The sequence below is a fragment of the Podarcis raffonei genome, chromosome 15 (assembly GCF_027172205.1).
Source record: "Podarcis raffonei isolate rPodRaf1 chromosome 15, rPodRaf1.pri, whole genome shotgun sequence".
Classification (NCBI taxonomy): Eukaryota; Metazoa; Chordata; class Lepidosauria; order Squamata; family Lacertidae; genus Podarcis; species Podarcis raffonei.
Genome location: NC_070616.1, coordinates 15,564,495 through 15,587,065, shown reverse-complemented (window position 1 = coordinate 15,587,065; position 22,571 = coordinate 15,564,495). Strand labels below are relative to the sequence as shown.

Here is a 22,571-nt window from a genome sequence, read left to right as displayed (position 1 = left end):
CGGATGCAGGGAGCTTGCAGGACGGCCCAGCAGGATGGGAGGCGTCTTCCAGCCCCCCGGTGCTCATTCTGAGACCTCGGGGTGCGCGGGGAGCCCGCCCTCAGCCTGCCGCTGCGTCTCCCAGAAGTCCCGCTCCAGCTGCTCCAGCTGGGAGATGAGGGGCAGCTGTATGGCCAGGTGCATCCGGAGGGCTTCCAGCCACTGCTCCAACCGGCTGAAGGAAGGCCTGGAGGAAGAGCAAGGAGGACATGAGGATTCGCTCTTGCAGGTAGACTGCTCCTGTGCATGGAGGCTCAACAATATCGTAAGAAGAGCCTGCTGGCAGGGGTGCTGCAAGGGGTGGGGCCCAGTAGACATAGCCCACCCCCCCATTCATCTCATGGACCTGTGGGTTTAGGGGGTGTTGCAAGAGGGGCCAGGAGGTGCTGCCCCCTAAAATTGATTAGGGGTGTTGCAAGGGGTGAGCCCAAGAGACACAGCCCTCCAATAGTTCTCTAAGGGGCCTGATTGTTTCTGGGTCAGTACATACATTTGTTGGTGGGGAGTGAATGGGTCGTGATCTGAAAAAATAAACCAGGCAACCCCAACCTGTGGCCCTCCAGATGTTTTGGCCTACAATCCCATGATCCCTAGCTAACAGGACCCGTGGTCAGGGATGATGGGAATTGTAGTCCAAAACATCTGGAGGGCTGAAGGTTGGGGATCCCTGAAATAAATGATTTGAAGAAGAATCACAGAATCAAAAAACTTTAGAGTTGGAAGGGGACTAAAGTATCATCAGTCCCACCCCTGGCAATGCAGGAGTTTATCTGGAGATAACAAATGGGAGTACTAAAGGGGACTTTAATTGGGGTCTGTTGGGAATAGGAATAGAGGTTGGCGGGTGCAAATGAACCAAATAATGTCTCTGCAGGTGATCTGGACAGGGGAAATGGTTGCCCTGCCTCCTGCGACATTGAACTTCTAAATGTGAACCTACAGCTATACATTACCATATGCAAATTAGTTCCTATGGGCCCACCCCTGAGGGATAGCTCAGAACATCCTGACCCCCTTTCCAGCACTAGATCCACCTCCCATACATGGGTCCCCACCTCCTTGTCGCTCACCGTTTCTCGTGATCCAGATCGCAGCAGCGGACGGCAATGGGGAAAAAGCTTGGAGGGCAGTTTGGGGGGCAGTAGCGGTCCAAGAAGCCCCTCACATTCAGGCCGAAGTCCAGGGTCCGAGGCAGGTAGTCGGGGTCCGCGCTGACCCTCCCGATGATCTGTGTGCAATGGAGAGGAAGGAGGTGTTAGAAGTGTCTCCCTGCATTGGGGGCTCATCCAGGATTAGAACCCAGAGAAAAATTGGAAATCGCAAGAGATACCAACAATAGAAGAATGGCAGGTGAAGATGTTGGACTTTTTGGAGCTGGCCAACCTGACTGGAAGAATCCGCGACCAGAAGGAAGAGGAATACCAAGAAGATTGGAAGAAATTCAAAGAATATTTAGCCAAATATTGTAACTTAAGATAATTAGAAATCACTTGGAAGTATCAAATAGGCTTAGGACTAGATTAAGAATGGATTGCAAAGAATTAAGGATAAGAATACTAATAAAAGAGAAGAGGATAGTAAATTGAAGGAGTTAAGTTTAAAAGAAATATGATTTTGGAGATCTGTTACAAGGTGATACAATGAAATTCAGTAAGGGGGGATCTGAGGAAGTCAGTTAACAATGAAAGTTAAATTAGGTTATAAGTAATAAGTGTTTTTATTTGTCTTTTCTTCTTCTTTTTTGTATTGTAATGTGTTTTCTTTAGTGTGTTTTGTATGTTATTTCTGTTACAAATTTGGAAAATTAATTTAAAAAGGATTAGAACCCAGAGCCCAGCGTAAGAGGGACCCTAACACTAGAACTCGCAGCCATATTCAGGACAGATAAAAGAAACGCCTTTCTAGTTAAACTGTGGAACTCCCTGCCACAGGAGGCAGTGATGGCCATAAGTTGGATGGCTTTAAAAGAGGGCTTAATACATTCATGGAGGAGGAGAGGGCTAGCAATGGCCACTAGCCAAGATGGCTATGCTCTGATTCCACAGTCGGAGGCAGCAAGGCTTCCAAATAGTTTCTGAAAGTCCTGAACCTTTCATTATTCAGCTTCCTTGGATGTCCATTAGTTCAAGTGTCAAGTGGAAAAAGCTTTTCTCTATTCCCTCTCTCCATGCCACGCACGCTTCAGAGAAAAAGGTGCATGGCTAAAATTCCAAGTGATTAAATCGGCAGGCAAAAAGAGCATAGTTTGGGAAAGTTGGTAGTAGCAGCCGGTGCAGCCAAGCCTACTTGCCTCACAAAGGATGATGCCGAAGGAAAACACGTCCACCTTCTCGTCGTAGCTCCTGCCTGCACAAGGAGAGGAGAGGGAGTCCATTACCCAGGCATCAGGCCTACAAGCACTCTCTCAGCAGCCCATTTCTCTGCCCACATGGTGCTGCCTGCAGACCCTGGTGCTCCTCCGTGCCAAAGAAAGAGCCATTTCACCAGGGCCACAGAGCCACAACCCTCATGAGAGACATCTTCCCAAAAGTGCAGCTCAAACCGGATCGTTCAGCCTGGTCACAGAGGTCGCCTGGGAGGGCGCCGTCAACTGCTCCCCACTTTACAAGGCAAGTGTCGGGGGGCTGTCAGGGGAGCAGGTTTATCAACAGGTCAGGAGGGAGACTCAAAGTCAAGTCAGCTGCTTCATTCGGGAAATTTGTATGCAACAGAGGTCACTCCGGCATGGCTGCCCTCACTGAAAATGTTGCACCTCTTTTTCTTCCTAGCTTTACTCTTCCGGACGTCTCCCAAGCAGATGCAAACTCCGTTGGGGAGGAGGGAGCCCCCTGCCTTGGGCTTTCCTAGCCTTCCGTTTGGCTATGTGTAACGCTCTGCGTGATCTTGGAATCAAAGGGTGAGGGGAGCTCAAGGCAGAGGGACTGGGCAGCTGCTGTGAAGAAGCTCTTGCAGTTTCTGACCCCTCCCTGAACTCTTATTCCGACCCTGAGCTTGAAGTATAATAATAATAATAATAATAATAATAATAATAATAATAATAATAATAATAATAATAATAATATTTTATTTATACCCCGCCCTCCCTGGGCTCAGGGCGGCTAACACCAATAAAATTTCAGTAAAAACATAATAAGAAAAAATAAAATAAAATACAGTTTTAAATGTATGTCCCTTTTCCTGTCCTTGGAGGGATCCCTGCCTCTGGCTCTCTTTGTTCACCCAAGCTGCCTGTTTCTTCCACCTCCCGGCTTCCTCCCTCCTCTGATCTGCCTCTTTTGTCTCACCACTACTCCCCTGAGTCGGCGCCTTCTTCCTCTGTGGCTTCTCTAGGGAGTTCCTCGTCTGAAGACCCCGCCCCCCGCACTGCTCATCATCCAGCCAATCCCTGACAGGAAGGGCCATAGCTCAGTGACATGCAGAAGGTTCCATCCCCAGTGACATCCCCAGGGAGGATTGGGAAAGACCCCTGAGCCTGAAACCCTGGAGGGCCGCTGCTGCCAGTCAGTGCATGCAACACTCAGCTAGGCGGACCAATAGTTAGACTCAGCGTAAGGCTGCCTCCTGCATGCGGAACCATGGGGATCGGACTCTTTGCACCTGCTTGGCATGCAGAAGGGCCCGGGGTCGACCCACAACAGCGTTGGGAATGTCCCCTCTGAAACCCCAGAGAGCTGCTGCCAGTCAGTGTAGACAACACTGACCAAGATGGAGCAACGGTCTGACTCGAAGTAAGGCAGTTTCCCTTGTTCCCATGAACCTTCCCTTGCTATGGATGCTGAACGCCAAGCAAGGAAGCCCTGGCAATGTCCCCACTCGCCCTCCCTCTGTCCCACTCACCGTTGATCATTTCCGGAGCCATCCAGTAGGGATTTCCCACCACAGTGTACCTCTTCCTGCGGTCTGGCTTCTTCAGAGTGGCCAGCTGGTTCTTCTCATCGATCATCAGCCTTGCAAGGCCAAAATCGGCCACTACCACACTTTTGTTCTGTCCGGGGAGAGAAATGGCCCTCGTCAGCCACATGGCAGCTTCAAGATCCTCAGTCATTGACAGAGGAAGCGCAAGACCCTCCCTGCTGCACTGGACCTGGTACCGCAACAACTCACCTCCCGCACCAGACAGTTGTGTGTGTTCAGGTCTCTGTGGATGATGTTCATGGAGTGCAGATAAGCCTGGAAGTGGCAGGGGAGGGGAGACAAGTTAGATTTTTTGCCATGCTTCTTTTCAGAAGACTAAAGACGTTTTCCTTTTCAGCAGATTTTTATATTTCTCCCAAATGCTATACTGATTCTTCCTAAGAATATGGTTCATAAAACTTTTATAAATTTTCTCCTTCCCACACCAAAGACATGCATGACAGCCAAATTTTAAGCCATAGCCTTCTAAGTGCAGGGTGTCTGCATTATCCAATGTGATCCATTCTTTTAACCAACACAGACAGGCTGCCTCATAATACATTTGCAGGTCTGGCAGGGCAAAGCCTCCTCTTTCTTTTATTTCTATCATAATTTTATGTTTAATTCTTGGCTTTCCCCCTGCTAAAGGCACTTGGCACCAAGAGGTACACTGCCTCTGGAGAGTGAAGCTCTTCTGGACCGACAGCTCCAGGAATGCCTCCAGTTATGTTCTGAATGCCCTGGTCCAAACCAGGAAAATATATCTCCCTAGAGGAAATTGTGATGGCTTTGTTCACTCCCGAACCTCACATAGCACCTTGTCGCACTGCATTGCAGGAAGGGGGCCGATTCCCCTGTATACTCACCATCCCTGCAGCAATGTCTTTCGCAAAGCTGACCCTCTGGCTCCAGGGATACTGACCATCCTGAAAGCAGAGATGTAGGTGGTGAGGGGGCACCCCGCTTTCTGGGCAGAGGAGCAAAGACAGCCGGGCAGTTGGGATAATCATCGTGGGCTTGTAAATGGCAAAGGATATTGCAAGTTGCTTTGGGATGCCTCACGGGGATTGCTCCATAAATGAAATAAATGATATTTTCTATGCACTGCTTTTAATTTAGAAAACCCCAGGGCAGTTCACAAACACTTGGTGGGTTGTGAATGCATCCCCTCCTGCCGTTTGTCAAATTCAGCCATGATCCCTGCATTGCAGGGGGTTGGAATAGATGACCCTTGGGATCCCTTCCAACTCTAAAATTCTATGGAATTATATTTTAGCAAAATTAGGTGAGGCTGTAACCTTCTTATTTGAGCTGGTGGCAGGTGGGATGGCGGAGGCAGAAGACACCAACCCCTGTGTTGTATAAATGAGGGTCTCCCAAGCCCCCGAGTCACCTAGGTTGTAATCTCTGCCGATGCCCTCACCATGTTCTTGATGATCCCACGGAGCGTCCCTCCCTTGATGTACTCTGTGATGAAGTTCAGCCGCTTGTCCTTGTAGAGAACCCCGATGAACCGCAGCACGTTGGGGTGCTCCAGGCATCGCATCACTTTCACCTGGGTGAGGGAGGGCGGAAGAGCACCACGAGGGGGTCAGCCACCAGGCCAAGACGGAGCAGCAGAGATTATCCAAGAATTTATCTGGGGCCAGAAGCAGTCAGGGTGGGTGGGGAGGGGCAGCCTAGCAGATTTATTCAGACTGTATTAGGGCTGTTGCTGGCTTCTCCCAAGCAACTGGTTGGATTTCTGTGACTTCACAGAAGGGATGCCCTCCAACATTCTGAAAGGGCCAGCCATGGAATACCAACATAAGGCTCCAATTGGTTCAATTTCTGTGACTTCACAGAAGGGAAGCCCTCCAACATTCTGAAAGGGCCAGCCATGGAATGCCAACATACATGCTCCCATTGGTTTGATTTCTGTGACTTCACAGAAGGGATGCCCTCCAACATTCTGAAAGGGCCAGCCATGGAATGCCAACATACATGCTCCCATTGGTTTGATTTCTGTGACTTCACAGAAGGGACGCCCTCCAACATTCTGAAAGGGAAGGACCAGCCATGGATTGCCAACATACAGGCATTCTGTGAGAGAGATGGAAGATGGAGCTAGCTTGTTCTGTTCTAGAGGGGAGGACCTGAACCACTGGAATCAAGTTACAAGGAAGGAGATTCTGACGAAACCTTAAGAAGAACCTTCTGAGCATAAGAGCCGTTTGACAGAGGAAAGGATGTTTGGGAAGGTGGCGGACTCTCCTTCATTGGAGGTTTTTAAACAGAGGTTGGATGGGCATCTGCCAGCAATTCTCTAGATGTGATTCCTGCATTGCAGGGGCTGGACTAGAATACATTGGGATCCCTTCCAACTTGACAATGCTATGATTTTATGACTCTATGGTAGCTATCAAGGGAAAAACAGAGCAGGGTGTTGTGAGAGGACTCCACGGCTACTGGAATATACTTAGGTTAGACCTACCTCCTTAAGGAATGTTCTTTGGGTCTCCTCATCAAAGCGGATCAGTTCCTTCATGACCATCACTTCTCCCGTTTCCCGGTGTGTCACCTGCCAAAGGATGCATTTATTTCTTTAAACGTTTTGTGGTCCACTCTCAGTGCTGGATTTACATATAAGCTAAACAAGTTGTAGGACCCCACTCTCTTGGGGCCCCAAAAAAATTTAAAGGGGGAAAAACTGGATGTACATTTCCAAAATATAAGATAAAAAAACCAAATAAAATAAAACCTACATACAGCAGCAGTGTTTTGTGTTGTGTAGGCTCCTACTTGTTATGTGCAAATGGCTTTAGATACCTATTAGGTCCATAAATTACCATATAGCATATATTCAACACAAAAAAACAGCGACAATTTGTTGTTGACAAAGGACAGCTGGACATATAAAGGGCCCCATTACCTTCAGTAGCTTAGGGCCTCATCAAACCTAAATCCAGCCCTGCCCACTCTTCATGCCCAGAAAGGAAGCTCAAAACCTTTAAACATCATTAACAGTATTAGTGCATCTCATGCAGGGGTTCAGTTCCAAGGGTTCCACAAATGCAAGGAAATCGTGCATACCCAAACCTTTGGAGCCACCCCACAGCTAGCGGGGAAAGGGGAGGAGACTCCTCCGTTCAGCTGGAGCACTGAATGGGCATTGCCCAACCGCAGCAAGGCAGACAACTTAAAAGCTCATTTTATGCCAGGTAGCTGCCAAGTGGAAACAGCACGAAAAGAGCTTTTAAGCTCTCTGCCTTGCTTGGGGGGTGGGGGGCAAGGTGGGCTCAGCATGTGGGATCTGGAAGGCTGGGGAAGCCCACACGAGATCTCACAGGAGCTCAGATGGCCCCACGAGATCTTGTGCGAGCATCCCAGAGTGATGTCACAGGATGTTCATCATCAATAATTAATAATTAATAATAATAATAATAATAATAATAATAATAATAATTTATTTATACCCCGCTCTTCCCGGTTCAGAAAACCGGGCTCAGGGCAGCTAACAACAAATTTAAAACACTTAATTGATGCAACAAAAAACAGCATAAAATACAGTATAAAACGTGAAAAACCATAAATTCAGAATTCAAAATCAATTTAGGGGGGAAATCCATGCAATAAACATTAGATGATCACCAGGGCTAGCTGGCTAAATTAGTCCTATTTGGGCCAGCGAGGAGGCCAGGGGAGAATCAATGAGTTGCCTGGGGTTGGTGTGATCGAGCCATGGGCAAGGCCCAGCTGGGGAAGGGCAGAGCGGGCACACTGGTACCTTGATTGCCTGCCCAAAGCAGCCCTTGCCCAAGACCTCGCCGTGGATGAGATCCGAGGGGCGGAAGATGCGGTGAAGCCGAGAGACGACTCGGAGGGACTCGGAGCGCCCGATGTCCTTCCGCTGCGAGGCAGGGGAGCCCAGGGAACTGGAGCAGGGAGATTTGTCGATGCTGCAGCTTCTCCTAGGAGGATCAAGGCAAGAAAGAGAGAGGGGGCATCAGCAGGGGCACAAGAGGAACGATAGTGGTCACTGCTGCCCTCTTGAAAGGGGAAATGTGGGACCTGTTTACCTGCAAGATCACCCCAATTGCGCCCACCCAACTGCTTTGGCACTGTCCTTCAGAGCATGTTTGAAGCATGTTTTTTCTCATAGATTTCTGGACAACACAGCTGGTTAAGGGTTTATGGGAATTGCAGTTCATGCACTGGTTACCCAAGACTAGATTACCACGATGTGCTCTATGTGGGGCCTCCTGGCACCTGATCCGGAAGCTGAGGATAGTGCAGAATGCTGCAGCACGATTGCTGACAGGAGCGAGGCCTTGCCAACATGTAACACCTGTGCTCAAAGATCCACACTGGTTGCTGATTTGCTACTGGGCCAATTTCATGGCGTTACTATTAGTATACAAAGCCCTTAACGCTTTAGGAACAGCTTACCTGCGAGGTAGCCTTATGCCCACTCGACAGCCTCACTCAGCGGAAGTGCCCCTGTTACAGGTGCCACATCATAACCATTCCGTATTTGTAAGCACTTGATCTTTTAGTTTGGCAGTGCCTACAACTTTGGAACTCCCTGCCTAATGAAGTCAGGCAGGCGCCTCTGCTGCACTCTTTTCAGAGCCTGCTAATTTTTATTACTGTATATATATTTTTTGCTCAGACAAGCTGACCGGGATGTTTGGAAAGTTGGTGTGAGCTTCTATCTGTTCTTAGTCTATTGCTGTTTTAACTTTTTGAATGTCCTATCTTGTTATTAATTCTTCTTGTTGATAAAAACAACATAAAAATAAGGAACCAAAGAAAGACGGGAACCGAAATAAGAGATATATGAAAGATTGGTGGTGTTTCAAATTTTTGATTTTTTTGTATATCTTGTAAAAGCTTATAAGTAAAATTATTTTTTAAAAACTATCATTGCTGATAATTTGATTGTTTTATATTCTTCGTAAACTGTTTTGCGCATTACTTTTTACAACCAAGCAGTGTACACATTTTGCAAAAAGGATAAAAAAAGAGCAGGTACAACCCTGTCTCCGGCGTCCCCCAACCTGGTGCCCCCCCAGGTTTGCCAAACTCCCACCATCCCTGACCCATCATTGCTCAAGTGGTGGGGTACAGGCATACCCCCCCCCCGATTTAGGGCTGGCTGCTTAGCCTCATTGCCTTACATGACGGAGCGCTGGCGGATGGCGGACGGTTCTGGGCAGGGGGTGCAGCTGGGGGAGCGGAGCGGGCTTCGCAGCTCTGAGAGGGGGCTGCCGCCACCGCTCTCCAGCATGTCGTGCGGGTCGTGTTCGATGGTGAGCTGCAGCAGGCGGCTGGTCTCCTGGATCAGAAGGTCAATCTGCAGAGGGGAGACAGTAAGGCAGGCCAGGTTGGAGTGAATAAGTGACTTCTTTGCGCAGTGCAGAGTTAAACTGTGGAACTCCCCGCCACTGGGGGCAGTGATGGCCACTAACCTAGAAGGTTTTAAAAGAGGATTAGAGAAATCCGTGGAAGAGGAGAGGGCTACTGAGGGCCGATAGCCAGGATGGCTCTGCTCTGCCTCCACAGTCAGAGGCAGTGATGCTTCTCCATACCAGTTACTGGAAATGGCAGGAGGGAAGAGGGCTCTGGTGTTCAAACCCTGCTTGCTGGTTTCCCCTTAGGGCATCTGGCTGGCCACTGCAAAGATAGGATGCTGGACTAAACAGGCTCCTTTGGGCCTGAATCCACCAGCCAGGTTCTTCTCATGGAACCTCCAGGTCCAGAGGTAGTCTATCTAGATACCTAGGGATAACTGGCCCTGGTGAGATCAGGATGCTGGACTAGCTGGGCCAATGGCCTCTTCTGATGTTCTTATGGGGAGCCCAGATGTTTCCCGGCAAGGCATGGGATCCAGCAGTTACGTTCTCAAAAGCATGGAGGAGAGAAAAAACCCCAGAACATCACCTCGTCTAGGGGGACATGCCGGATCGGCGTGCCATTGATCTCCAGGATGCGGTCGCCAACGTGGATGGAGTTCTTCATGTCAGGACTTATGCAGTCTGGGTTCAATCTGTTTCCAGGGTGTTGGAGAGGGAGGCAAGAAAAGGGTTATTCCAGGCTGGCATATGGGGTATCCCCTCAAACCCAAGTCCCAGAGGAGTAAACCAGACTCCAGAATTCCTAGCAGAGGAAAAAGCAGGACCACAATGTCACAATGCATCAATCTCTTATTTACAATTGATCAGGCTGGAGCCAGGGTGGACTTTGGTAATATGGTACCCTGAGAAAGGACAAAATTAGCTCCTCTCTAAATATTTCATATTTTCACAATAATTCCTTTTGGTGCAGTTGTTTTTTTAATGGATCTTCTCAGTAAGGTAAAGGTAAAGAGACCGCTGACCATTAGGTCCAGTCGTGACTGACTCTGGGGTTGCGGCGCTCATCTCGCTTTACTGGCCGAGGGAGCCGGTGTACAGCTTCCGGGTCATGTGGCCAGCATGACTAAGCCGCTTCTGGCGAACCAGAGCAGTGCATGGAAATGCCGTTTACCTTCCCGCTGGAGCGGTACCTATTTATCTACTTGCACTCTGACGTGCTTTCGAACTGCTAGGTTGGCAGGAGCAGGGACCGAGCAATGGGAGCTCACCCCATTGTGGGGATTCGAACCGCTGACCTTCTGATCGGCAAGCCCTAGGCTCTGTGGTTTAACCCTTGATCTTCTCAGTAGATACCCATATAAATAAAGGTGATATTATTGTTGTTGTTGTTGTTGTTGTTGTTGTTATTTTGTGCCCTCTTGGCTCGGCACCCTGTACAGGGGAACCACTCGCGCTGCTGGAGCCTTGAGCTCCAATTTCACTTGACATCCAATGGATATTTCAAATATTAAGTGCAGTGTAGTGCTTAGAATGTCAGACTAGGATCTGGGGGACCAGTGCTTGAATCTCCTCTTAGCAATGAAGCTCACTGAGTGACCTTGGACCAGGCACTGTCAGCCTAATCCACCTCACAAGGTTCTTGTGAGGATAAAATGGGGAGCAGGAGAACCACAGGTGCCACCTAGAGTTCCTTGGAGGAATTGGTGGAAGATGCATGTAATAATACACTAGAATAAAGCATGTTAACCAAAAACACCTGATAATATTTGATGGCATTTGAAAGATGGCAAATCATGGTATCCAAAATTTTGTAACAGCGGTATAACAGCATCTATCCCTTAATTTCGTAACAGCTGTACGGAATTCAGAATTCCATAGTGTCTGGAGAAGGCCACACAAATGCATTAGACAAGACAGCATGGAATGGTATTCTGGTATCTGACATGCAATGGTAATTTAGGATTTGACATGCAATGGTAATTGAGTGTTTGAGAGCCGACAGCATATGAGATTTCGCATCTGAAGCCTACTGGAATCGCAACAAATCAGCAGGCACTGTGAAGCCTAAGAACATGCAAATTTCAAAATGCTGCCTGTAAAATTTCACAGGAAAATACAATAAATTTAAAACTATGTTTGAAATGGGAAGCTTTGGTGGATTTCAAGTTGTGTTGGCTATTATTCACTGGAACGATCAGAATAAGAAGGCCGTGGAGGCTGAGTGTGGGCAGTTCCTTGAGGTGAACCACATCACCTGAACAAGGGCAAGACAAGAGCCGGACGCCTGGCGGGCTGTACTTACTCTCTGACGCGGACAGTGTGTGGGTGCTCTGAGCCTCCATGTGGAGCCTCGATGGAGACGGAGAAGCCCCTCTTGCCATCAGAACAGGCCGGGATGGAGACGAGGGTGACCGTGTGCGGGATCCGGGTGCCGGGGGATTCTGGGAGCAGCTGGTCCATCACGGGCGTCACCACCATCTGGTAATAACAGTGTCCGCTGTGGCAGGGAGGAGGAGAAGGGTGAGGCACTAGGGAAGTCATTCTCAAATGGTGAGCAAGCCCCGAAAGTCCCATGAGAAATGGAGTGAACTGCGTAACTCGAGGCTCCTGAGATGTTCCAACAGGTCTCCTCCGAATGAGGGTTCTAGATCAGGGTGAGGGAAACCAGGCCTCTTTGCCTGGCACTCTTCAATTCTCCTGCCCACCAGGCCAAATCTCTCCTTGGTGCTCCCCTGCCATTCAAAACATGACGTTGGGCAAATCACCTGGACCGGATGGATTGACTTCCAAATATTATAAAGTTTTGAAGGAAGGGCTTATACAACCTTTGAAGGAAGTCTGCAACGAGATCATGGAGGGGAGAAGGGCACCCGACACGTGGAGAGAGGCCTACATTACACTTATACCAAAGACAGAGACTGAAAAGACCCAACTTAAGAACTACCGACCCATCTCCTTACTAAATGTGGATTACAAAATCTTTGCTGATGTTTTAGCAAAGAGACTGAAAAGAGTTTTGATGGAGGAGATTCATGGGGACCAGGCGGGCTTTCTCCCGAAAAGGCATTTGTCGGACAATGTAAGGAATATAATTGACATTTTGGAGAAGCTGGAAGTGAATATAAACACTAAGGCTGTTTTGATATTTGTGGACGCCGAGAAAGCCTTTGACAATATTTCTTGGAGCTTCATGTTGAAGAACCTCCGGGGGATGGGGGTAGGCCAAGGGTTTGAAAATGGTATAGGTGCAATTTATTCTGAACAGAAAGCAAAATTAATTGTAAATAATGTGGTAACAGAAGAGTTTAAGATTGAAAAAGGGACACGTCAGGGGTGCCCTATCTCCCCATTACTTTTTATATCGGTCCTGGAGGTTTTGCTTAATATGATTAGGAGGGACCAGTTGGTTAAAGGGATTCAGGTCGGAGTTAAACAATACAAACTGAGAGCATTTGCAGATGATCTAGTACTTACTTTACAGGAGCCAGAAGCTAGTACGAAAAGAGTTTTGGAGATAATTCAAGAGTTTGGCCAATTGGCAGGATTTAAACTGAATAAGTCAAAGACTAAGGTATTGGAGAAAAATTTAACACAGATTGAAAAAGAAAGGTTTCAGAATGAGACGGGGTTGACTGTGGTTAAAAAAGTGAAATATCTGGGTGTGAATATGACAGCTAAGAATGTGAATCTATTTAAAGACAATTATGAAAAAACTTGGACAGAAGTGAAAAAAGATCTGGAGATTTGGTCAAACCTGAAGCTTTCCTTGTTAGGTCGAATTGCAGTTATAAAAAATGAATGTATTGCCAAGAATGTTGTTTTTGAACTCTTATCATCATCATCATCTGTTTATTTGTATGCCACTTGTCCACAAAATTGTGCCCAAAGTGGCTCACAACATCTCATGTGATCACTTAAGTACAATGTTTTTTTAAAAAAATGCATATTAGAAACTATTAGAAATAATAATATCAATCAATTAAAAATAATAATAATAACCCATACAAATTTTATTTGAAGATGTAATTTAATTCCACACTGTCCCCGGCTGCCCTCAGTGTTCAAGAAGCTGTCTATGTGACAGGGTTGCTGTGTTCTGGTAAAATATCCCAGTACCAATAGTTTGGAAATAGCACAAAACTGCAGAGAAAACAAGCTGCACTGATGTTACAAGAAACAAATACTTGGATCAGTAAATTAAAGTGGAGGAACCGGTGTTGTTTTGCATCGCAGTTTACAAGTTACATAATGACCCTTGTTTCCCAGAACAAGGGTCTGGGAGGACTAGACAAATTCATAAAGGAGGGGGCTACCAATGATTACTAGCCACCTCCACAGCTGGAGGCAGCAAAGCCACAGGAGGGAAATCACAGGAGGGGAGAGGGCTCTTATGTTCGAATCCTGCTTTCAGGCTTTGCTTTGAGGCATTTGGTTGGCCACTACAAGAGCAGGAGGCTAGACTAGATTGGCCATTGGCTTGATCCACCAGGCTCTTCTGATGCTCTTATGATAAGGGACAACGCTCCACAGTGGAGCCTGAAATCTCCAGTTGCAGCCTGCAATAATGAAAGCTGTCCCTTTGGTTCTCTCTGACTGTTTCCTGCCCAAGCACTGCCCCCCCCGCAAGTGAGCCCAGCTGTTCTCCCCTCTCACCAGTACAGCTTGGACCGTTCCACCAGCGCATAAGTGTCTCCATCGCCGATGAACGCCCGGCAGTTCAGGCAGCTGAAACATTCGGGGTGATATTTTTGCTCTCCAGCAACCTAGGAGGGAAACAGACACGTGTACAGTGGTACCTCGGGTTAAGTACTTAATTTGTTCTGGAGGTCCGTTCTTAACCTGAAACTGTTCTTAACCTGAAGCACCACTTTAGCTAATGGGGCCTCCTGCTGCCGCCGCGCCGCACCGCCTGAGCCTGATTTCTGTTCTCATCCTGAAGCAAAGTTCTTAATCTGAGGTACTATTTCTGGGTTAGTGGAGTCTGTAACCTGAAGCGTATGTAACCCAAGGTACCACTGTATTTACATATTTACATCTCTTCCGGTTCTCTAGTTCTATGGAGAGGGGTTTATAAATTCTGAAACAAACCAACAGGAACCAATAGGGAGCCCCACTTGGCAGTTGCAAGCTAAATTCAAGCCACACCTGCAAATGGATAACTTTGGAGGGGCTCATTGTCAGTGCTGACCAGCTGATGTGAACTGACAGCAAGCCCTGCTTGGTCCGTTTGCTTTTGAGCCTGGATTCAAACTGCACCTGCAAAGGCACATATCAGGAAAGGCTCACTGTCGGTGACATATTGGAATCCAGGAGCCCTGCAAGTCTGATCCTATAGGGGGCATGTAACCCCCTCCCAGAACACGACATAAGACCTAATTCCCAGAACTATGACACCAGGTGACGTGCAGGTGGCTGTGGTTTCAGTTAAGAGGTGACTTGGAGGAAATAGGAACCACTCAGTTCCTTTTCGGCCTCTGTCTTCTTCTGCTAGGGGAACTATGTTCAGCCTGGGAAATGCAGAACAAAGAAGTCTAAAGAGGGGCTTGCAGTGGGTTATTTCAGAGCCTCTTTTGAGCATTTTTGGAGAGAAGGTGAGGGGCCGGGGGATTGGAGATGGGCAAAAGGAGTGGGATGGGATTGCCCTTGCTTTTCAAAAACAGAAAAGGAAAACAGCTCTGGGAAATTCAGGCAGGCCAACAAAATGGCTATACTGGGCGAAATTCTAGGGCAGGTGGTTTGGGAGCATCTAGAAAATAATGTGTTGATATTAGAGGCTAGTATGGATTTCTCCTGAGGGACGTGGGTGGCGCTGTGGGTTAAACCACAGAGCCTAGGGCTTGCCGATCAGAAGGTCAGCGGTTCAAATCCCCATGACGGGGTGAGCTCCCGTTGTTCAGTCCCAGCTCCTGCCAACCTAGCAGTTCAAAAGCACATCAAAGTGCAAGTAGATAAATAGGCACTGCTCTGGCGGGAAGGTAAACGGAGTTTCCGTGCGCTGCTCTGGTTTGCCAGAAGCGGCTTAGTCATGCTGGCCACATGACCTGGAAGCTGTACGCCGGCTCCCTCGGCCAATAAAGTGAGTTGAGTGCCACAACCCAAGAGTCGGTCATGACCGGACCTAATGGTCAAGGGTCCCTTTACCTTTACCTTTATGGATTTCTCAAGAGGAAGCCATGGCAGACGAAGCTTGCCTCCTTTTTTGATGCAGTGACTGGTTTGGTAGATCATGGGGATGCCAAAGACATAGAATGTCTTCATTTCAGCAAAGTATTTGGGCTAGAGGAGATCCCTCTGCTCTCTCCTGGACCCCCTTTCTTACCATAACGAGCCCTTTGGTGATCTGCTCTGAGCAGCCGTGGCAGAGCTCCCCAAAGTGTGCCCAATAGTCCTTCTTGCAGTAGAGGCGTCCATCCTTCTCGTAGTACTGGTGGGAAAGGGACGCCCCACATTCGCAGCACCTGCAAGGACAGCAAGAGAGAGAGAGAGAGAGACGTCAGGCCCCAGGACCCATATTTATTAACTCATTCCATGACGGCTTCCAAAAAGTGAAAATAACAATAGACTAAAAACAGATTGAGGCTTTCATCAACTTTCTAAACATCTGGATGGGCTTGCCCAAACAATAATGTTTTTAGCAGGCGCTGAAGAGGGTACACTGAAGACGCCTGCCTGATTTCAAGAGGCAGGGGGTTCCAAAGTTTAAGTGCTGCCACACTAAGATATAGATTTCTTACAAATGCAGAACGGGTATTATATAACCGCCAACACTTCTTCGATGAAAATAGGGATGTCCTATTTAGCAACAGTGTGGAGGGATGCGGGTGGCGCTGTGGGTTAAACCACAGAGCCTAGGACTTGCCAATCAGAAGGTCGGTGGTTCGAATCCCCACGATGGGGTGAGCTCCCATTGTTCGGTCCCTGCTCCTGCCAACCTAGCAGTTTAAAAGCACGTCAAAGTGCAAGTAGATAAATAGGTACCGCTGCAGCGGGCAGGTAAATGGCCAGAAGCGGCTTAGTCATGCTGGCCACATGACCCGGAGCTGTCTGCGGACAAATGCCGGCTCCCTTGGCCTATAGAGCGAGATGAGCGCACAATCCCAGAGTCGGTCATGACTGGACCTAATGGTTAAGGGTCCCTTTACCTTTTTTTATTTAACAACAACAACCAACAACAACAACTAATAATAATAATAATAATAATAACTTTATTATCTTTGTCCCAGCCACTCTAGGCAGCTTCCAACATATATAAAAACATAATAAAATATTAAACGTTAAGAAACTTCCCCATACAGGGCTGCCTTCAGATGTCTTCTAAAGGTTGCATACAGTCGTACCTTGGAAGTCAAATGGAATCCATTCCAGAAGTCTGTTCGACTTCTAAAATGTTCGAAAACCAAATTGCAGCTTCTGGCTGCAGGAAGCTCCTGTAGCCAATCAGAAGCCTCAGAAGCCCCATCAGACGTTTGGGTTCTAAAAATAGTTCACAAACTGGAAAAGTCATTTCTGAGTTTGCAATGTTCAGGAGCCAAAACGTTCGGGAACTAAGCTGTTCAGAAACCAAGGTATGACTGTAGTTACTTATCTTCTTGGTTCAGCGGTTACATGTTCCCTACGCTCCAACATTTTCCCAATGAAAATAGGGATGTCCTAAGGAAAAGCAGGACATTCCAGGATCACATCAGAAACCGGTACAGCTTCTGTACATCTGGGACTGTCCCTGGAAAATAAGGACACTGGGAGAGTCTGGTATTATGTGGCACTTGTAACAATGCCAGTTCTTCAAATCAAAGCAGGAAAATGGATATAGATGTGGTAAGGCGATCTCACAGGTAAACTGGTCCCAGGTTGTTAAGAGCTTTATATACTAATAGTAACGCTTTGAACTTGGCCCAATAGCAAATTGGCAAGCAGTGCAGTTCTTGGAGCACAGGTGTTATATGCTGCCAAGGCCTTACTCCTGTCAGCAATCATGCTGCAGCATTCTGCACCAACTGCAGCTTCAGCCTCAAGCATCTTAACAGACGGCCATTGCCCTCAACCAAGCAATGTGTGCACAGCAGCCCTTCCAAAAGTTTGGAGAAAGATTGAAATGGTCCCTTTGAGTCAGATCCACTTAGTATTGAGTTATTGTAATGCCCTTCCAGCATGGCATAGTCGTTAGGTTGTTGGACTAGGACCTGGGAGGCCAGGGTTCAACTCCAGACAGCCATGGATGACCTTGAGCCAGCCATACTCTCTCTAACCAACCTCTCAGGGCTGTTTTAAGGATCCAATGGAGATGGGAGAAGAACCTCCGTCATGTAAGGCAATGGAGTTCCTTGTTGGAAAGGTAGGATATCAGGGCAAGAGATGAAATAAATCCCCTCCCTCCCTAAGCTTGACTCGTGGATTTCAGGCTGGGCATTTGACTGATTGAGGAAATGATTGACTCAGCGGGTCAAATAACAGTCAATACATTTTTCAAAGCATTAAATTGACTAGGACAAAGGGGAATCCTCTCATTGTCAGCTGGCATGATCCCTGGGCTCATTACAACATCCAGAGGATTGGGCCCATCATAGTTCAGCACTATGACCAGCCAGATGCCTGAATGAGCGATCCAAAAGCAGGACCTGGGTGCAATAGCAATGCTATGCCAACTTGCAATTTCCAGCAATGGGCATTCCGAGACAACGGAGGTCAAACACAGCCGTCACAGAATGTATTACCCTTCTTGGGAGATATCTAAAACACTTTTTCTATATCACTTAATTGTTGGGGAGGTTGCAATAAACTTGGTACATATTATCATTTATAGTGGTGCTGTAAATTGGTGCAAGTTTTTGTGTGTTGTTTTTTTTAAATTTTGGCAGATGGTTATTCCTAAAGAAACCATGGTTTATTGTCCAAAATTAAATAATTGGTCTTATATATTATATATTGGTCAAACAGTAACTGCAACTCAATGGAAAATGGCCCCAAATCTTACACTGGAGGTTTGGTACCTCTCACACTGGTATAACGGAGAAAATAATGCATAATTTGAGATTTCCACAGGGATTAGAACCTCCGGACACTTTTTATATGATTAGGCATTGCGCTATGACGTCTACAGCAGAAACATCATTTTCATGACAATCCTTGTCCCCAAGGCAAATCAGAAGCTAGACTTAATAATCAGAAAACGCTAATATTTTTTTACTTGGACTTTGTTATTTTAGCCCATGTGCAAATGTACTTATTCTACGTGCCTATTTTATAGTTTTGTTTGTCATCTTTGAATTCTCATCTGTTGTTATCACCGTTCTCTCTGTTTTATATGCATTATAACAGAAACAAAAAGTCTTCACCAAAAAACATGGCCAGCATAGAATTATCCTTCATGAATTTGTCTAACAATCTTATCCAGCCATCACTACCTCCTGCTGGAGTGCCGGAGCTTAACTATGCACTGTTTGAAGAAATACCTCCTACTGCAATCTCCAAACACTCAGCTTCATTTTAAAATGACTTCCTGAGGTTTGTGGGAGGGCTAACGGTTAAAGGCAAAGCAGGAACAACAGAAAGAAAAGAAAAGAAAAGAAAAGAAAAGAAAAGAAAAGAAGGCAGTTTTTATGAGAAGCTGTGGTAAGGAGGCAGAGGTGGCTCAGCTCTTCAAAAACTCTGAACACTGATGAATATTTGGTGACGTCTGACAATCCGGTTGTGACTGCCAACCACATTCAAAATATATCCACCGTGAAATTGTCTCTTTGGCACAGAGGTTGGTGAATCCTTGGCAATCCTGAAAGGCTGGTGGGCCTGTGGAAGAGAGAGGGGCTAGGTGCAGTTTGTTTGCAGCAACAAAGAGGCGTCAAAGGCTGGCAAAACAAGGCCAGGGATCTGAACATGTCACCCAAACTGAAAGTTCAGGGAAGTAACTCTACTTTCCACCCTTATGAACCTCCGTCAAGGTCATTTCCTGGCTTGCAAAAGAGCTGTGACACTTTTCTGGGTGAGTTCCCCAACAATGAGGAGGCAAAACTCACCCGAAATCACATGTCCTTTGGGTTCGGAGGAAAAGCCCCACACACTCCAAATACTGTAAGAACTTTCCTTACACCAGAAGGTCAGACGTGATGGTGGCTGGAACCCATTGAGACAGGATAGGGTAGAAGGCAGAGAACCCAACAGAAGGGGGGTACCAGAGCTGATTGCAGGCAGAGCAAACTGTCTGCCTTCAAGGACCAGCTATTCCTGGGAACAGCTGGGTTTTTCTGATGGTGAGGGATGAGCTTCTCTGTGGCAATGATTCTGCCTTGCATGCGGAAGGTCCCAGGTCCAATCCCTGGCATCTACAAGGCAGGACTGGGAATATTCCCAGTGTCAAGGACTGGTTGGAGGCAGAGGAGTGGTGGGAGGCACCGGCTAGGGCACCGCCCCAAGGGAACTCCCAGGGAAGAAGGCTCAGAGCCAGGGGATTGGTGGTGGGGTGACCATGAGTGGTTGGAAGGAGAAGAGGAAGCAGGCGGTGTCAGAAGCTGAAGAGGCAACAGGGTTTAGTGAGCAAGAAGAGACTGTGGCAGAGGGGTTCAGAGGCAGAGGCAGAAGCAGAGGCTGGGGACGAGGAGGGCCAAGAGGCAGAGATGAGGCAGGCTGCTGAAGAAGCCAGGGAGTCTTGCCCTCCTGCTGCGATCAGCTCCTGTCCCTGTGGGTCTCCTAGAACACACAGAGACATGAAAAGGGCAGAGCAGAGATTGGTTGTGCACAGGCGCAGTCTCAGTCTCTGATTGCTTGGGGGGACAACCCTGGAGAGGAGTGGACTTAGGCAGCTGTGGGGAAGGTGGGGACCTTCAGTCCTCGCAACGGCCTCAGTGGGGCAAGACCTACTGGGAGGAGTTGGTGGGATTACAGTGGTACCTCGGGTTACAGACGCTTCAGGTTACAGGCTCTGCTAACCCAGAAATATTACCTCGGGTTAAGAGCTTTGCTTCAGGATGAGAAGAGAAATCGTGCTGTGGCGGCTTAGCGGCTGTGGGAGGCCCCATTAGCTAAAGTGGTACCTCAGGTTAAGAACAGTTTCATGTTAAGAACGGACCTCCAGAACGAATTAAGTTCTTAACCCGAGGTGCCACTGTACAAGGCCTGTGGTATTTTGCTTGCTGTGAATAGAGAGTTAACTTCATTGACACTGGGTGTTTTACTGCTGACCTGTGCTTGACTGCGGCTCTGTCTGGAACCATGGAGAGCTGCTGTCCCATCAGTGCAGACAACACTGAGATGGATGGGCCAATGTTCTGACTACATGACTCTTGGGATCCCTTCAGACTACTATTCTATGATTTGTATGTTCCTTTGGGGTGCTCAGTTCTAGACTTCTGGGAGACTGAGGTGTGTGTGTGTGTGCGCGCGCGCACGAGCTTTCTCCACCCCACCATCTCACCCAGTGTCCTTTTTCAGACTGTGGTCAGCTAGAAATCTCAAAGATCTCCCAAGCAGGCAGAAGGATGGCAGACATCCAGGGTGGGCAAAAGCAAATGCTTCTTCACATGCAGCATGAAACCATAGAGTTGTAAGGGATCCCCAAGGGCTTTCTAGTCCAACCCCCTGCAGTGCAGGAATTCACTGGTGGAACTCCCTGGCACAAGAGGTGGGGGAAGTCCTTGAAGAGACTCCAAATGGGGATCCTACAGATTAATGGGAGGGAAGGGGATTGGTGTGTCTGTGTGTCCGGTTGGTGGCTAAACAGAACTTCCAGAGTCAGGGGCAGTCTAGATGCCAGGGATGAGGATAAAAAATGGGTGGTTCCAATCCTTCCTTATGTATATTTTGCATGGGAGGAACCAGGCAGGGCTGAGCTAACGGCTGGTGGGGATTTCTCCTGAGGAAAGGAGGAAGTGATGGGACAGATTCATTTCCTGTTTAGGTCTGACAGGTTGCAAAGCCACTGTATGTGTTCTCACGCCATTGTGGCATGGAATCAGCAACAAGCTACAGAAACGCCCCCTTACTGGCACCTCCACAAGGGCAGCCTTAGACCCAGCCCTGGGGGGAGGCCCAGATCCCACTTCAGGACAGATGAAGGGTGTGCCAACTTCCCAAACCTTCCCAGTCTAACCATCCTGGGTCCTACCTTATTCCAACACGGACAGAGCTCTCAGTGCACTTTCATTTTTCTACCAGGACCCCTTTTTAATCAGCAGCTAATTGCATCATTATTAATTATATTCCAATCCTGACCTTTTTCTCGGGTCCTGCTTGCAGGTTTCCCCAAAGAGGCATCGGGGAGAATGGGATGCTGGACTAGATGGGTCGCTAGCGTAACCTAGCAGGCTCTTGTATTCTCTAACAGCCTTTGCTTCTGGCAAAGTCCCCCAGTTATCCCAAGGGCATTTCCCACTGCGTCTCCTTTTAGCTGCTCTCTGATTCATTCTCGGTTTGGAGATGCCAATCTGAAAAGGGAGAAGCTGGGCTCAGGTGTCTCCTGAAAAGTGGCCACCTGCAAAGGCTGGTTTTGCCTCTGTCTGCAACGCTCCTTTTGTCCTTGAGCACTCCGTTTACATTTGGGTGTCAAATGTCCCTCCCAGCTTGTCCTCCCCGCTGCTTCTGGTGGATCAGGGCAGCCAAGCAGGCATCCCTGGGGACCCACTATCACCCTTCAACTGAGCAGAAAGGCTGCTATCGGCAACCTCGCTCCTAAGGTTTACTCATAAATCCTGCAAATCTGAAGGATGGTCTAAGAGTGTGAAAAGAGCCCTGCTGGATCACAGAATCAGGAGGGTCCCAAAGCTGAACCCCCTGCGATGCATCAGGTCATGGACCTTTCCAGTCCAGCATCTTATTCCCACAGGGGCCAGCCAGATGCTTATGGGAAGCCCCAAAGCATGACAGAAACTCTCCCCATTTATGATAGTGTTATCCTCCATGAATTTGTCTACTAGTTCTCTTTTAATGCCAACTGAGCTGAGGCCCTGGTTCCCATCCAACCCTGATGGAGCAACTTGCTCATGAGGAGCTCTCCGTGGTTCTGAAACAACTGACCCGACTTGCCCTGGGGACTTCTCCAGGGAATCACAACTGGATTGATCTAGCCCCAAAGGTCCTCTTCTCTGACCAGCAGCTAGTCTCCAAAGTCAAGCTGAGATCCTCTAGAATGGCTGTGATTTGAACCCAGGACCCCAGGTTCTGCATAGTGAGTTGTGACCTTTTTGTGTGTGAATCATTTTATTAGCCTGGTGACACATGTTTTCTTTCTATTACCTCCTACAGCAGCAGGTCTTTTAATTATCAGGGAAAGTATTTAATTATAATTGTTCTGAAAAGGGTAAGCCTCAGCACCTT

The 22,571-nt window shown here is 47.8% G+C and overlaps 1 protein-coding gene across 2 annotated transcripts in view; it reads right to left on the bottom strand.

Moving 5' to 3' along the window:
• Nucleotides 1-22,571, bottom strand: part of LIMK1 (LIM domain kinase 1) — a 36,398-nt gene continuing 13,827 nt past the window's right edge. Inside the window, exons 3-16 of one of the 2 annotated variants that reach the window (XM_053366928.1) lie at nucleotides 15,589-15,727; nucleotides 13,923-14,032; nucleotides 11,572-11,766; nucleotides 9,856-9,961; nucleotides 9,093-9,268; nucleotides 7,700-7,883; nucleotides 6,407-6,493; nucleotides 5,357-5,488; nucleotides 4,800-4,859; nucleotides 4,144-4,209; nucleotides 3,877-4,024; nucleotides 2,330-2,385; nucleotides 1,110-1,267; nucleotides 1-226 (exon numbers count right to left, since the gene is read on the bottom strand). In XM_053366928.1, coding sequence (XP_053222903.1) covers nucleotides 64-226; nucleotides 1,110-1,267; nucleotides 2,330-2,385; nucleotides 3,877-4,024; nucleotides 4,144-4,209; nucleotides 4,800-4,859; nucleotides 5,357-5,488; nucleotides 6,407-6,493; nucleotides 7,700-7,883; nucleotides 9,093-9,268; nucleotides 9,856-9,961; nucleotides 11,572-11,766; nucleotides 13,923-14,032; nucleotides 15,589-15,727 — 1,780 coding nt within the window. In that variant the 3' untranslated portion in view covers nucleotides 1-63. Of the gene's footprint in view, nucleotides 227-1,109; nucleotides 1,268-1,891; nucleotides 2,386-3,876; nucleotides 4,025-4,143; nucleotides 4,210-4,799; nucleotides 4,860-5,356; nucleotides 5,489-6,406; nucleotides 6,494-7,699; nucleotides 7,884-9,092; nucleotides 9,269-9,855; nucleotides 9,962-11,571; nucleotides 11,767-13,922; nucleotides 14,033-15,588; nucleotides 15,728-22,571 lie in introns of those variants that run through there. The other variant, XM_053366927.1, reaches the window with a different exon arrangement.